Source organism: Cryptococcus depauperatus, chromosome 2, assembly GCF_001720195.1.
Source record: "Cryptococcus depauperatus CBS 7841 chromosome 2, complete sequence".
Classification (NCBI taxonomy): Eukaryota; Fungi; Basidiomycota; class Tremellomycetes; order Tremellales; family Cryptococcaceae; genus Cryptococcus; species Cryptococcus depauperatus.
The window spans coordinates 147636-163452 of record NC_089469.1 but is presented as its reverse complement, the minus strand read 5'-3'; the positions used below and the strand labels follow the sequence as shown (position 1 = coordinate 163452).

Sequence of the window (15817 nt, the reverse complement as noted above, 5' to 3'; positions counted from 1 at the left end):
CCGTCATGCATGTCTGCATGACCAGATGCTCGCCTAGTGTTGTGCATCAAAGAAATTACGAGAAAACTCTACTCATCTTCACTATCTCCTTCCACCATACCTCTTCTAGCTTTTTCTTGTTCCTCCTCTTCTCTCCTTTTTTCCTTTTCCCTTTCCTCTCTTGTGTACTTTCGCATATCAACCTCTTCAGTCCCTTCTTCATACAACGCTTCATCGCCAGTAACCAACAATTTGCCGCTCTCAAACAGTTGTTTACCGGTTGGGCGGGCCTTCCTCTTGTTATAATCTTCACGTTCTTTAGAATTAAGTCCCTTAATGCGCTCGTTTTCAGCCTTTTCACGTTTCGCCGTCAGCTCAGAGGTAAAGGCTTTGCGCCAATTTTGAAAAGCAGATGGTGTAAGCGGGGTCCCTCGGGTTCGAGCAGCTTCCGCCTACCACAGTAATGTTCAGTGAAGCTCTTCTAATGGGTTTTGTACATACTTCCTCGTACTCTCTAGTACGACGATCATCTTCTTCCTTTTCTCTTCTCAGTCTCTCCTCGATAACTACTCTAAGCGCTTCTTTGGCAGCAGAGGCCAAGGTGAATGTCATAGCCATTCCTATTGATTCTTCCGCCTATCATTGTTAGCTACACGTTATTAATTTATATTGAAAAGACTTACAATAACCTGTAGTTCAGTCAGCACTTTCTGCACTTCTTCTTCTCGCAACTCTCCATCTTCCTCTGAAATTGGCTCGAAAGACATTTGCGGTATCACATCAGGATAGTTTTCGGGGAATACGAAGACCAGATTGAGGGTTACTATTGTAATTATCAGCTTGATTGTAATATTGGACAATAGTTTATACATACAAGGGTTAGAAGCATTTGGCTCTTCTGGCTCAACTCTTATTGATAGCGAATTTTCACTTAGTTCTGGCATCGAAGCATTATTAAATTTGTTAGTCACACTACATACATCTACCTACTTTCATGTTCATCTGGAAAGATTGATTCCAAAACCTAGAAAAGTCAGATACTATTCTGAACATTTACCAGCAAGCATACTTCAAACTCCTCTTCCAGTATTGCCTTGTAGTCTATCTTGTTCATCAGCGACAAACGATAAAATATCATAGTACACACCTGCCATTTTGAATGATTTGTCGTTAAAATGTTGAAAATTCAAATTCAAATTAAAAGAACAGGATGAAATGCATTAGCACGTGAGAGCCACGTGAAAGATATCTGATTTATTTTGTAGTCATTTTTGAACAACCAAATCGACCGAATTATGATTATTTTAAATTTCACTTTTCATTCATATTCGTGTATGCTTGTCAGACTTTCAATCGCCATATAAATCATACCGTAGCTGTCAAAATGTCTACAGATCCCACCTTAAAGGTTTCTGCTTCGCTAAACCCAGCCCAAGCACGACTAGCAGCCTTCAATCGATTCAAAGCAAAAAACAAGATTGCCTCTACCTCCAATGCTGGACCATCGAAGGCAGGCGAGAGCGAAAGGGCTTATGTCAATAAGAGAGAAGCTATGCCGTCTTCAGCCAGAAACATGGTCCAGCAACAGGTAGAGGCCGAGAAGGCCAAACCAATGCCTCTTCGGAGGGACCCTTCGCTGGTAAGCAGTATAGCTCGGAAAGTATTAATTACTAAGAGGCATCGAAGGGCAAGTACTTTGAATATGACTTATCAAAGATGAAAAACTCTCGGGGAGGTTTTTTAACAGAGGATGACCTTAATGCGGATCGTATCAAAACAGTCACTGAACTTGCTCGTGAGCGCGAGCGGCAATTACAACAGATTCAAGAAGGAGAAGAGCCTGCCATCATACCTGATAGATCGCCTAGGTGTAAAGAGTGTAACAGTTTGGAGATCAACCATGAGTTTTTAAAGGTCTTTGGAGTGAGAGTCTGCAAAAGTTGCGAGAGAAAATTTCCGGAAAAGTACAGTTTGTTGACAAAGACGGAATGCAAAGAGGTGCGGTACCACGCACAGTGTATGCAATCCTCAAGGTACTGACGATTTGCGAAGGATTATCTTCTTACGGATCCAGAACTCAAAGACGTGGATCTTCTACCACATCTTCTTCGTAAAAACCCGCACGCATCAACATACAGCAATATGATGCTCTTCTTGCGCGAGCAAGTAGAACAGGTTGCTTTCAAAAAGTGGGACGGCGAGGAAGGGTTGGATGAGGAGTGGCAACGAAGAGAACAATTCAAAAAGAGAAAGAAAGAAGAAAAGTTTGAACAAGGTCTGAGAGAGTACGTCTTTTCAAAAGTCACCTTGTTTGTACTGACGAGAACAGTCTGCGAAAAAGAACGAGGAATAATCTGTATCAGAGGAAACAAGAGGCTCAACACGTCCACGAGTATGAAGACTCCCAAGAAGTTATAGATGGGGATGGTTATATGAAGATTTTACAAGTTTGCCGGGAGTGTGGTGCAGAACAAGAAGTTGAGATGCTGTGAGCATACTGTATCTATATATAGCTGTATGTTGTAACTGTCATGTAACTATAACGTATCTTCTGTTATAGATACGTCAATCACTTAGTTCCCCTCAAACTGATTATATCAACATCATCTGGAGTAACGTATTCAATCATTCACTTTAATATATAACCTGGTACACAGACCGGGAAATATATATCTCTCTCCTATTAAATGTATTCCCAATTTCTTTGACTACATAGTGGAATGTACTACATCTTGTATGCTCTCTTAACCCCATCATCTTGTTCTCGCTTCTTATCCCCTATTACAATTTTTTTTTTGTATTTTAGTACTTGTTTTGACCATATTAATAAACAAATCCGTTATTCGAAAGACTTGTAATCAGCGTATCAATATTTGCATCTTCCTTTTCTTTGTTATTGTCGGCTTTCACCGACCGGAAATTCTAAAGACCGCATAATGCCAAAAAATATTCAACATAGACAGTTCTTTTACATTTCTTTTCAACTTTTTCTCTTTTCATCTTTCATTTGCACTGTATTTATAAATTGACTTTGCGTATCGTCTCGACGGGGTCAACTTTATGATATCTCAGAGCGGTGCAGAAGGGGGTCACTAGATATTAACAGGCGAGATGATTATCAATTCTCGCTGGGTCTCCACATTGGTCGTTGAAACTACCAAAGAGTTGAGCTGTAAAGACATCTGGGATGGCGTAGACTTCTCTCGGTGTTTTAGAGATAGGTTGGTTTTATCATTTACGTTTTGGGCCGATACTTATCTCATAGATATCTGCACAATGTTCCATTTATGATTATAGGACTTTCTTTGGTTCATCTTCTTGTCACCATTCCTTACAAGTCATCTCGACAGGCAAAGCCACTACTGACAAGAGAGTCTCTCATATCACCCTCAAATAAATCTGATTTTGCTGTTTTGGAAAGCAAGGTAATTTTTGAATCATTGGCAGCAAACCTCATCCCGCCATCTTCTGTTACAGATTCAAGCAAAATCACCGAACAGCTGGCAGATGGAGAGGCAGAGAAAATCATTCATGAATGGATAAAAGAAGAGAAGAGACCAGTAGAAAGATGGAGGTCGGTCAGATGGTGGGTAGGTTTGGTTGGAGCTGTCGTATGGTTTGAGGTGGAGCTGGCAAGGGCTGTGGGCCAAGGGAGCTGGAAGGACATAGTCTTTCCTGTAAGTAAACTTTTCATTTTTTAAATGAGACTGACTGTGAGTATAGGCATGGATTTCTATTATCTCTGTTATTCCTGGGTCTCATATAACACCTTTTTTAACGCTTCATACCATCTCCTCTCTCTTGCTTTTCCGATCCCTCGTCATATCCCCTAACCCTTCAAAGCTCCATATGGTCTGTTACCTGGTGGAGATGGTATATTGGGTAGCAATGACTACCCTGCCTTACTACGAAGATTTGGATCGACTCCTAGAAGGCGGAAAAAGTGGTGGTGGGGGTAGCTCTGGAAGCTATGGGGTCAAATTACCTAGACATCAAGAAGAACCAGCTTGTGAGGCTGATCCTTCTTTATACACTTTGAGCTTCATTTACTAATAGGAACAGCTGTCTGGTCTCGAGGAGCTTATAGTTTCATGTTACCGTTACTATTCAAGCATTACTTTAAACCCATTACGCTTCAAGAGATTCCAGCTATCCGAGAAGATGACTCATCAGCTGCTTCCCTTGGTGCTTATAGGGCATATGTTGCGAAGAAAGATAAAACATACTCGGAACATCACCCCGGGAAAAAAAGAAAAAAGAATCTAGCGGTAGATCTTTTCACATTCTTCGCGTCAGATATTAGCTGGCAAGTGGTAAGTCTATCATTGACGAAAAAAAAAGCGCAGAAAAGGCTAATAGCTGTTAGTTATGGGCAACGATATTCACTGTTTTTATGTACTTACCGCCCAACGGACTTCGTCTACTGCTTCGGTTTGTTAATGAACGCCAGTCAAGCTCTCAACCCAATCACATAGCTGTTTTGTACGTAGGAATGATGGTCACGGGACAATGTTTTCAAGCCATCTTTCTTTGTCAAGCGCTTTACCTCGGCAAACGTTTGTCTATCCGTATTCGAACCATCATCATCTCTGAGGTTTTCGCCAAAGCTCTTCGTCGCCGAGATACTGCGGGAAATCTTGAACAAACTACAAAAGAGGGTATTGAAAATACAAAACCAGAAGCTGCAGGACAAGGCAGAATTGCAAATCTTGTCTCTGTTGACGCATTCACAGTATCGGAGATCTGTGGATATTTCTACTACCTCGTCTCCTGTCCTTTTGGCATCATAGTCAATTGTGTGTTTTTGTATCGCATCCTTGGCGTTGCAGCTTTTGCTGGTGTTGCCGTTTTGGTACTCTTAATGCCCATACAATGGATTATCAGCAGGTTATACATGCTCTGTCAAAAAAGGTACATGTCCGCCACTGATACGAGGCTGGAAAGTGTTACAGAAGTAATTGCACATATCAAGCTCATTAAATTCAATGCTTGGGAGGACAAATTCTTTGAGCGGATGATGTCTAATCGAAACAATGAGCTCCATATGCTCGCGCGCCGATTTGGAGCCTCAGTGCTTTTTCAAGTAGTGATTTGGGGTACTCCGCCTGTTGTCACTGGAGTCGCTTTCGCCGTCCATAGTCTATGGCTTGGTCAGCCTCTTACTGCTGATAAGGCTTTTGCCTCATTGATTTTGTTCAACATGCTCAAAGACCCATTAGCACTGTTCCAAGACACCGTGTCGAGATCGATTCAAGCCTACACATCTTGTGTACGTATTCAATCATATTTGGATGAACCCGATACGCTCAAGTACCAGCAACTCTCAAGGCCTGGGTCTGGAGATCCTTCAATTGGCTTCAAGGGAGCTGTTCTCGGCTATACATTCCCAGAGGAAGTAGGCGATATGATCTATGATCAGATTGAACCTTTCACTCTCGGAGAATTGAACTTGACTTTTCCAGAAAGAGAATTGACTATCATTTTTGGTCCTGTCGGATCAGGGAAAACCACTCTTATTCTTGGTTTACTAGGCGAGACTCTTCTTCTCAAGGGCAGGATTTTCATGCCAGATGACCATGCCGACCGCGATGTGTGCCCTGTTGATCCCACCACAGGCCTATCAGATACAGTGGCTTACTGTGCTCAGACTCCCTGGTTAGTAGGAGCCAGTATCAAAGACAATATTGTTTTTGGCTCCCATTGGAACGAAAAGAGATATGAACAGATTGTTAAAGCATGTGCCCTTGAACGAGATTTTGAAATTTTTGAGCTAGGAGACGATACAGAGGTTGGTGAGAAAGGGACAACCTGTTCCGGCGGTCAGAAGGCAAGGATTGCTTTGGCCAGAGCTTTCTATTCTTCTGCTAAGACGATCATTCTTGACGACGTTCTTTCTGCTGTAGATGCTCATACAGCGAGGCATCTTTATAACCATGTTCTTCAAGGATCCATCGCCAAAGGAAGAACTGTTATTATGGTAACCCATCAAATCAATCTTGTGGCTCCTGCAGCATCATTGGTGGTCATGCTGGAGAATGGCTCCGTCATTGCTTCTGGCACTCCTTCTGAATTATATTCTTTAGGATTTTTGGATCTCATGGAAGAAGATGACCACAAAGGTATTGTTCCCAATACTCATTCGAATGATAGCAGCTTGGAAACCAAACCTACATCCCTTGAGGGCTTTTACGAAACAGTCATAGAAGAGCAGCTTGACTCGCCTATGGTGGAGGAACGTGCGGACCAGAAGAAACAAATGGATGCTGATAATGCGGCCGAACTTGACGAGCAAACTCGTCTAGCCAAGCGATTGGTAATAGAAGAAACCTCAGCTCAAGGAAATGTTCATGGCGCCACATATATGCTGTATTTCCAAGCAATGGGAGGTTTGGTGTTTTGGGTCATCTTCGTCTCTGTATTCTTGGGGTCTCAAATGCTCCAAGTGACAAATAATGCATGGATCAGGGAGTGGTCTAACGCTGAAGTTAGCACTGCAAAGACTTGCCTTCTCAGCCAATCTACAGCTTATGTCGCTCAGTTTATCAAAGGCACAAAACAGCTTGTTCAAGCAGAATTTGCTAAAGAGCGAACCGTGATCTACTATCTGACAGTGTATTGGGTCATCTCTGCTTTTTACATTGCTGCTGTTGCCGGACGTGTTGGTATTACATTCATTGGAGCACTGGAAGCAAGCAGAAAGACGTATCACAAATTACTGAAGAGGATTCTGGGAGCAAGGATGAGATTTTTTGATTCCACTCCTTCGTGAGTATTTCTTGATCATTTGAGCATATAAATTGAATTCAGTCAGCGGTCGAATCATGAATCGCTTAAGCAAGGATATGTCATCAATTGATCAAGAGACCGGAGAAAGTGCGTTTAATCTCTTTCAAACTTTGACATTCTCATTCTTTTCTCAGTCATGATGTATTTCATTAACTCTTGCCTTTCCGCGGCTACAATTCTGGTTGTTGTGTCAATTGTGACACCCCGTAAGTCTTTGGGATCATCGTCTCCTCCTTTTCGCTAAAACATTTAATCACCATACAGCCTTTCTTCTGGCGCTAGCGGTGATTTGTTTTTTATATTGGGTCATTGGATCCCTCTACGTTACCACCAATAGAGAGATCAAACGTTTCGATGTGAGCGAGTCTCTTATAGACCACGCCTGTTCGTTATTGACTCGTGTGTGAAACAGAGTGTTACCCGATCCCCCATTTTTATAAGTTTCGCTGAAGCCCTTGTCGGGATGTCTACTATTCGCTCTTATGGTGATTCGGCCCGCTTCATGCGTAAGCTCTTTCATGAGCTTGACCAAAACACTAGATGTTTTTGGTATCTCTGGCAAATCAATCGTGTCCTCAACAATTACTCCAACTTTGTTGGAGCATTGGTAACTATATTTGCCGCCCTGTTTGCGTTGAAGAATAAGGATATGGATGCTGGAGCAGTTGGCTTATCTGTCAGTTATGCTTGTAAGTCCATATGCATTCATATCTATGGTAATCATCGTTGAAAGAGATCAGTGTCATTCACTGATTATGTGCTTTGGGTTGTCCGGTTATATACCGCTGCGGAAATGTCAATGAATAGTGTAGAGCGTGTTGGCGAATGTAAGTTATGTTCTGAGACTCATAAATAATAGAAGGAAGAGCTGAAATAAAATAGATCTCAAACTTGATGTTGAGGAAGAGGACCACCAAAAGGGCAAGGAACCTCCTGCATATTGGCCGACAGCCGACGGCTCAATTGTTGTCCAAAACTTGACTTGTCGATATGCTCCTCAGGTGATGTGACTGTTGTGGAATTGCGGACTTAATGCTCATGTTGATGAGGTAGCTTGAGCCCGTTCTCAAAGATGTTTCATTCACTATTGGACCAAAGGAAAAAATTGGGGTCTGTGGTAGAACTGGAAGTGGCAAGAGCACTCTTGCGCTTTCTTTCTTCCGCTTCTTGTTTCAGGAGTCAGGCAACATAATTATTGACAGACAAGATATTTCAAAGCTTAGTCTTTCTGCCCTGAGATCCAGGTTGACTATTCTTCCCCAAGGTTAATCGATAGCTTTCATAATTGGATACTTGACTGACACAAGATATTAGAGGCCCAGCTCTTTTCTGGATCAGTCAGAGATAACCTCGATCCCTTCGACCAGCATGGGGACGCTGATATTTGGGAAGCTCTCTCACAATGCGGATTGGTTGGAAAATCCCGGTATCCTAGTCGAACTGCAAGTCGTATGCAGTCTCAAACGAATTTGAGCTCCTTGAGTGCTGCAGTGAATGAACAAGAAAATGAGTCATTGGCCAAGAATGTATTGAAAAAGAAGCTAGAGGAACAACAAGGAGATAACAAGGAGGAGGGTGAGAGGGTTGTGATCAAGAGCTTAGAAGAAAAGGTTGCTGTAGGAGGGAAAAACTTTAGTAAGCTATTTTTTTGCTTCTGGCTTATCAATCACTCATCACTGGAAAGGTCAAGGGCAAAGACAGCTTCTTGCTCTTGCTCGAGGTCTTTTGAAGCTCAAAAACTCGAACTTTCTCATTATGGACGAAAGTACCGCCAATCTTGATCATGTTACGGACGCTACCATACAGAATGTTCTCCGAACAGGCTTAGCAGATACGCAGATGCTGGTCATTGCACACCGTTTGTTAACGATTTGTAGCCTCGATAAGTGCGTAAAACATTATTAGAGTCTAATCAATGCCGTGATAACATCCTTTCAGAATCCTTGTTCTTGATCATGGTAAAGTCATGGAATATGACACTCCCTGGAACCTCATGCACAAGGAGGAAGGTATCTTTAGGGAGCTGTGTAAACAGAGTGGGGAAGAAACGCAATTGCTAGAAGTAAGTCTCAGATAATCTCAAAGTCATCATATTAATTACGCGGACATAGATAGCCAAAGGTGTCCATGATACGAAGACAAGGATATCTAATGGCCTATAAGTAATGTCTATCAACAAACGTTTTGTCAGTTATATCCTGAACGAGAAACGGACAAACCTGAAAACACTTTCTGTTCATCGAGCGCGGTATGTAATTATTCAAATGCATGCAATGATTTTGTATGTTATCCAACTTAGGTTCTCGGTTCCAGAAAACAGCTTCCCAATACAGCAACATAGATCCAAATCTGTTTTGTTTCCCCTTCTCAAATATTTGCTCACAAATTCAATGGTTATTATTATACCTGGAGGATTGCCAGGTGGCTCAATAACATCAATCTGTTGGATCTTGATTTTACGGGGATGTAGTGAATGCGGAATATAACGCAAAATTGCACACGTTTCTTACTGCTTGATTCGAAGTATGTGATGAGAGAGCACGCTATATGGTTATGGTAAGAATTAATGGAGAATGCTAATCGGACTGTTCAAGACAGATCACGATGTGTCTCTTTTAAGCTTTTCTAAGTTTTTTTACTGTTCTTCTGATAAAATAAATTACATTTGTGAAAGAAAGACTGCCACGTTCGGGTGTCATTCTTTCAATGTGTACTTGAGATTATACTATAGTACATTGAAGCCCGCACTGGCTGTCATGTTTCAAGACCGTATCATCGATCTTGAGAATACATAGATCCAACAATTGACATGTTGGGCCAAGAGATCTTGCACTCTGTCCATGAGCACATCGGCTCTGAAACAAAATCTTAATTTATCCTCTTCCACGTCGTCGCCTTGGTAAATTCACGCCAGCTTCTCCCAATATGGGCACCACAATCTTTGGCTCGTCAATGATCTCCTCAATCATCTTTTTACTAATGCTGCTTCTCATTTCTCTTTCCTCGATAGACTTACCGGAAGCTACAAAAGCGTCGATGGTTATGTTCGGAGAAGAAAGTATGGAAGAAGTTGCACGAGAATCAAGTTGTGGAAGAATAGTGGTTGAGTTATCTCGTGACTCGGGTTGTAAGCCAGTGTCCTTTTTGACAGAGTCGTTTCCTTTATAAGTATTAGCGCAAAGTCTCCTCTGACTGTTAGCTTTTACCTAGGAGAAAATCGCTTTGCTCCTGTATTGAAGCCGGTCAGCAGGTGGTGAGGAAACGAAGACTGAATGCTGACGGATTGATGTAGTTAAGGCTGACTTACAATGACTTCCCTCTTTCTGCGATCCGCTAAGATAGCTTCTCTTGTACCAGTCCTCTCCCAATTGGTCTGTACGTTCCACGCTCTCTTTTGTGGCGTGATACCTGTAGGCACAATTTCTTGGATCCCAGCCTGCAAGAAGCGGGCTGTAGATGAACCAATAAATTCAAGATTGGAATCAACCGAAGAATGAGCACACGAAAAGATTTTTGACGATGAGGCTTGAGACTCCAGAAGGGAAGTTGTTAAAGATTCAACAGAATCTGCCATAGCCAATGATCTAGCTCTAGAATCTTGATGGATAGATGAAACGTTCTTGGATAATGCATCGATGATTTCGGAGTGTTTCTTGCCTCTTGTAGATGATTTGCTAGCCACTGCCATCAAGTCAGGTTATATCAGTTTGAAATTACGATAATGAGATGGCATACTGTTTGAGGCACTCTTGGCCAACTTTGAACAAAACCCATCAATAATTGGAGTGTATTTCTCAGCTTCTTTGATTGTGTCCCGGCTGTAGTCTTCTAACCTTTCTCTCAAGCCTTCTCGAGTCTGATTCAGAGCCTATCATCTTTGTCAACATCAAAACATACACAGGAGAAAGAAAAAATTAACAATTTGACCATCACTTATGTGCTGATGTCCTGCTGTCTTTACTGTTGCAATTTCATTGTCAAATATTTTAGCTCTCTGCTCGCCTTCTTCCCACTCTTTCTGAGTATGCTGCTGAAAGGATCCCATTTTTCTCACAGCCTTGTTGTTCTCGGTCTTGACCCTATCTATCACTTCAGTCAAATCCTTATCTTGCTGATCTGTAAAATTTTCAATGGCACTAGTGAGGCTACCAATCAACTCAGTACGAAGCTTTGCAGTCTTGAGTTTCTCTTGAGCAAGGAGCTGAGCAAGAGCATCGTTTTGAGAGCGGAGATGAGAGATTTCTGAAGAAGAAGTTTGAAGGGCGCGGTCACGTAATATAAGAGCAGATGCTAATTCGGCAGTAATATGTGATTGAGCAGTAGAGAGGACCTTATCCACCACTGATCTCGTAGAGCTAAGTATATTGTTAACAGCATCAAGGTGATATTGTTGATGATTGAGAACGTCTTCCACCATGGTTTTGCTCCTTTCGCTTGTATGCTGCGCCCAAACTTTTAAAGAATTCTGAACATCGTCTTTGACTGAAAGCAACGATTTGCTAAAGTCGCAGGCTTCCTTTTGGCCCTTGTCGTTCGACGTAGAGAGTTTCATGACGAGATCGTTGAAGGAACCAAAAGATTTGTCAAGAGCAGCAAGATCGTGTTGGGTAGCTTGTTGGCCTTTGAGCGCGAAGGCCTCCATATCAGATCTTACGCCTTGGCCAAAATCATCATGAGCATTTTGCAGTCGAGCAAGATCGCTTTGGAGATTCTGTGATAGATCTTGCAGTTGTACACCGAAATTGGTAGCCGCGTCAGCATTGATGCTAAGGACCTTTGTTTGACGAGCTATTCGTCTGAATCAGCTGACTCATGAAATAATCTTCATGCTCACCGATCTTGTCGAATAATCCAGCGACATCACTGACACTCTCTGTGGCGACCTGTCTCAACGAGCCAGCAACCACATTGAGGCGCTCTTCTCCTTCCATGTACGCATTACTAACCACCATTTCCTCGTCCAACTTGGCTTTCATACTATCTAGCGCCAGTTTCGTCTTATCAAGCATATCCGTTAAAGACTTCTCGGCCTCTCGAACTCGCGCTAGTTCGTCTACTGTAGTCAGAAAACGAACGCTGACTTCGTCGAATTCTTTCTTGATGGTGACAAGAGCGACTTCTATTGATGACGCCTTGAGTTTTGCCTCATCAAAGTCTGATTTTTGTCTATGCTGTACTACTTGCATTTCTATCCATTGATCTTCAGGGATGTAAATCCCATTCTTCTCTCTGGTCGCTGCAAGCTCCGCCTTCAAACGCTCAATGTCTCCAATATATTCTTTGAGTAGACCAGCCTTTGTTAAGTGAGCGTTAATCTCTGGTCGATTTCGAATAGACTTTGCTCTGATGGCATAGTCAAGTGTGGATAAGGTTTCTTCCATATTTGATCGAGTAGGACTGACAGTGGCGACAATACAAGTTTTCGTCTTCCCGCCTAATGAGTCTTGAAGCAGTCTTGTGAGTTTAGACTCTCTGTAAGGGATGTGGCTGCCTTTCTCTACAAGAGCAGATATCACTCTACCAAGAGTCAAGAGTGATTGATTAATCATGCCAGCCTCTCGGGCTCGCTTATCCGTAGCACCAGAACGTCCAATAGCCTCTGAGCCAGCGAGGTCAACGAGATTAAATTTACCAATTCGTAGCATGTCTTCGCCACCCCTTTCTTTACCAATCTCCTTAACGTGTATGGTGATTGAAAAAATTGTATGAGATCGACTATGCTCTTGTTAATAAAAGTACTCTATCAAACTGATTGACATACGAAGACTCAGTATTCATCTTTGTTTCAGCAGTTTGTCTTCTGTGTACACCTTTTTCCAACATCACTAAAGCTTCCTTCAAATTCCTGACACCGGTTTCTTCTAAGCCCTGAATCATTACACCTTTCTTTCCGTCTTCGTACAGCTTGAGCCCTCCAGTGTTTTGGTCGCCTTTATATTCTCGAGCTAATAAGTCGCGGAGCTCCTCATTGTATAGCTCTACGTAGGAACATTTGACAGAGTATTCAGAGTCAGGGGTGGATTCAAGAATGTTGAAAAGGCGATGAAGCACCCGAGGGACAATGCCAGCCGTGAGTTTTGGAGCGTCCAAGTTGGTGAGTTCAAGATCACCTTGCATGGTATATCTGTTTTTGCATAAGCTTTGATGTTTAATTTCCTCAAAAGGTAAACATACGTTTTCCCAGTACCTGTTTGTCCATATGCAAAAATGGTACAGTTGTAACCCCCTAGCACCTCTGCCAACATGCCTTCAGCAACCTCATTGAATATCATTGCTTGGTCGGCGTCTGGACCAAATACCTTATCGAAAGGGTATGTCTTTGTTCTTGGTTGATGGCTGTTACCATATGCAGATATACTTGTAGCAGCTGTCAGAGATGATGAAGCGAGAGGCGTTGTTTCCACTGTGATCATCTTTGATATCGGTCCGTTTGTTGTTGTAATTATTGGCGAGGCAGCTATAACTTCTTGAGGTGATCTGCCACTATTATTCAATAAGTAGCCAAACTTTCTTTAGCCCACTCGGCACTGACCGGCATCGAACAAAAACTTGTATACTACTTTCCCCTACATCTGTTGCTGCTCCGATGCCTTGCTCTGCTCGTTTGCTACCCGTCAATCCGCCAGCAAACTTTCTTGATTTTCTTGCTGGGCTGGTAGCCCGACTCTCGCCCTCGTTGGACCGCGACATGGCAGACGGTGGCCTAGTAGACAGCCTGGGTGGCCCCATAGATCCCGCAGACGTTGCGTGGTACATACCTGTTCTTGAAGTTGTTGCTCGGCGCGACATTTCTGGCTTATTCACAAATAAAAATAAAAAATCAATCGCGTTGAATTGTTTGTTTACCTTTAGACAATAATGGCGGTGATGTCCACCCGGAAGCAAATTCATGACGGCGTTTTGTTTCCGTGGCAGTTATGTATCTCAGCAATTTGAAGTCGAGATTATTTATCTCATAAAGAACTAACTTATCTCGGTCTTCTCTTTCACTATTTGAGTTATCAATCATTTTGATAAGACAAATGAAGGAGAACTCAAAATGTGCATAGTACTGTGGCCATCGGCAACAAGAGTATTGAGCTCAAGCGCAAAACATGGATTGGCCATCACTCACTTATTAAGACAAGTGTTGGGTTCAAATCGACAACCTTATCGCTCACCACCAGAGATATGTTTTACTCGAGGATTCAGACAATTTTCAGAGAAAGAAGAAAAACCCCACACTTGCTCTGGAGTCTCTACACATGCTGCTAAAGCTAGAGCTTCTTTCAAAGGTAAGTATTTTGCCTATAGCATTGTGACTTTTGGAAATACACTGCTAAGTACTTATATAGACCCGCTATCAAGATATGAACATCTTGTAGAAGACAAAGTTTTGAGGCCCGATGACCACCAAAAGGAAATTATAAAGCATTTACAGAGATTGTGGGATGATTTGAAAGATTATGATCCAGGACCTGTGCCACCTCGTTCTGCAACAGCACCTTCATCGGCTTCGTGGGTAAGAGAAGCCAAATTAAAACCGTATACGGCATTGACACTAGAGCCGCTCAGTTTAGCAAGCTATTTTACCGTACGACTGATCGTTCGGAGATTGTACCCTCCTCCAATGTGCCAAAAGGCCTCTACTTGTACGGTTCGGTAGGGACTGGTAAGACCATGCTTATGGACCTTTTCCACTCTACTCTCCCTCATCAATTCCGGTCCGTGTCCCAAGGAGGCTACGGAAGCACGCGTATTCACTTTCATTCTTTCATGTTGGACGTCCTGCAGAGACAGCATAATGTTGTTGCAGAATACGAGAAACAAGGTCTGGGGAAGAGAGATGCACTGCCTGAAGTTGCTCGGAGTTTAGCAGAGGAAGGGAGAGTATTGTGCTTTGATGAATTCCAAGTCACAGATATTGTCACAGCCATGCTTTTGAGAGGTTTATTGGAGAGACTGATGTTTTTTGGAGTTATTTGTGTTATGACGTCCAAGTGAGTCCAGAAGCTCTTAAGCAATTCTGTAGTATATTTACAACTACATTAGCCGACATCCTGACGAACTGTATATCAATGGTATTCAACGCCAATCATTCATTCCTGCTATCGAACTCATCAAGGAAAAATTCCGAGTAGTTGACCTCGATTCGGGAACAGACTATCGCAAAATTCCTCGAGCACTTTCAAAAGTATTTTATCATCCTCTGTCTCCATCCGTCAAATCTGAGCTTAACAAATTATTCCATTCACTTGCATCTTTGGATCCGGTATCGTCTGAGATCGTTGAAAATCGGGTGATACGACTGTGGGGAAGAGATTTACGTGTACCAAAGAGCTCGGGAAGCGTGGCCAGGTTCACATTCTCGGATCTATGTGATAAACCATTGAGTGCGGCGGATTACCTCGAGATCACTGAAAATTTTGGAATTGTCTTTGTTGAAGATATCCCGCGAATGGGATTGAGAGAAAGGGATCAAGCACGTAGATTTATCACTTTTATCGATGGTATGTTTCTGCTTAATATTTCCTTCATGAGGCTCATCGTCGATCTAAGCTTGCTATGAGAACAAGACTAAGCTTTTCTGCTCCAGCGAAATACCAATCTTTCAGATTTTTTCAGACAAGCATGGATCTGCCATAGATGATCAACACATGATTTCTGGTGAGTCCCCAACTTTTTGCATCAAATATCTGTGAACTAATTAAGGTCAGTTATGAACGAGTTGGGAATTGATGCCAGTGCAGTAGGATCATCTTCCCTTTTTTCAGGCGATGAGGAGCTCTTTGCATTTGCTAGATGTGTCAGTCGATTATCTCAAATGAGCACGAAGGAGTGGTCAGATTCCGTTGGGCCCATTAACCATTCATAACGTATAGAGGCTGAGAGTCAGCATTGTCATTTTGGGTTTTTTGGATTTATCTTGCATTAGTTGAACGTACATACTTTCGTGCATTTGTTGTTGATTCCATCAATGTTGTCTTTCGAAAATTTAGAAAAGATGTTGAATTTGCCAAACATCGCTCTTGGCTTTTAATTATCTCGATAACAGTAGCTGAGAGTACGCTTT

General features: G+C 42.4%; 5 protein-coding genes across 5 annotated transcripts; 3 read left to right on the top strand and 2 right to left on the bottom strand.

Annotated features, from left to right (window-relative positions):
- Positions 1-68: 68 nt before the first annotated feature.
- Positions 69-1133, bottom strand: L203_101297 (uncharacterized protein; the record flags this gene model as incomplete). Its single annotated transcript, XM_066210739.1, has 7 exons — positions 69-431; positions 481-615; positions 663-802; positions 854-916; positions 970-1003; positions 1049-1080; positions 1127-1133. 7 exons carry the CDS (start codon positions 1131-1133, stop codon positions 69-71), a joined length of 774 nt encoding a protein of 257 aa, XP_066066836.1.
- Positions 1134-1363: 230 nt separating this feature from the next.
- L203_101296 (DNA repair protein) lies at positions 1364-2471 on the top strand (the record flags this gene model as incomplete). Its single annotated transcript, XM_066210738.1, has 4 exons — positions 1364-1618; positions 1666-1977; positions 2032-2264; positions 2309-2471. 4 exons carry the CDS (start codon positions 1364-1366, stop codon positions 2469-2471), a joined length of 963 nt encoding a protein of 320 aa, XP_066066835.1.
- Positions 2472-3090: 619 nt separating this feature from the next.
- Positions 3091-8927, top strand: L203_101295 (uncharacterized protein; the record flags this gene model as incomplete). The annotated part of the gene is made up of 16 exons (XM_066210737.1): positions 3091-3200; positions 3245-3656; positions 3703-3988; positions 4042-4292; positions 4346-6744; positions 6791-6852; positions 6900-6971; positions 7030-7121; positions 7178-7454; positions 7506-7592; positions 7648-7766; positions 7819-8029; positions 8080-8400; positions 8450-8651; positions 8704-8827; positions 8877-8927. 16 exons carry the CDS (start codon positions 3091-3093, stop codon positions 8925-8927), a joined length of 5076 nt encoding a protein of 1691 aa, XP_066066834.1.
- A 711-nt stretch (positions 8928-9638) lies between these two features.
- L203_101294 (uncharacterized protein) lies at positions 9639-13554 on the bottom strand (the record flags this gene model as incomplete). The annotated part of the gene is made up of 9 exons (XM_066210736.1): positions 9639-9925; positions 9972-9993; positions 10073-10446; positions 10501-10633; positions 10685-11553; positions 11600-12480; positions 12527-12889; positions 12940-13248; positions 13298-13554. 9 exons carry the CDS (start codon positions 13552-13554, stop codon positions 9639-9641), a joined length of 3495 nt encoding a protein of 1164 aa, XP_066066833.1.
- A 250-nt stretch (positions 13555-13804) lies between these two features.
- L203_101293 (uncharacterized protein) lies at positions 13805-15619 on the top strand (the record flags this gene model as incomplete). The annotated part of the gene is made up of 6 exons (XM_066210735.1): positions 13805-14039; positions 14100-14262; positions 14325-14744; positions 14797-15254; positions 15304-15411; positions 15462-15619. 6 exons carry the CDS (start codon positions 13805-13807, stop codon positions 15617-15619), a joined length of 1542 nt encoding a protein of 513 aa, XP_066066832.1.
- Between the last annotated feature and the right edge of the window lie 198 nt (positions 15620-15817).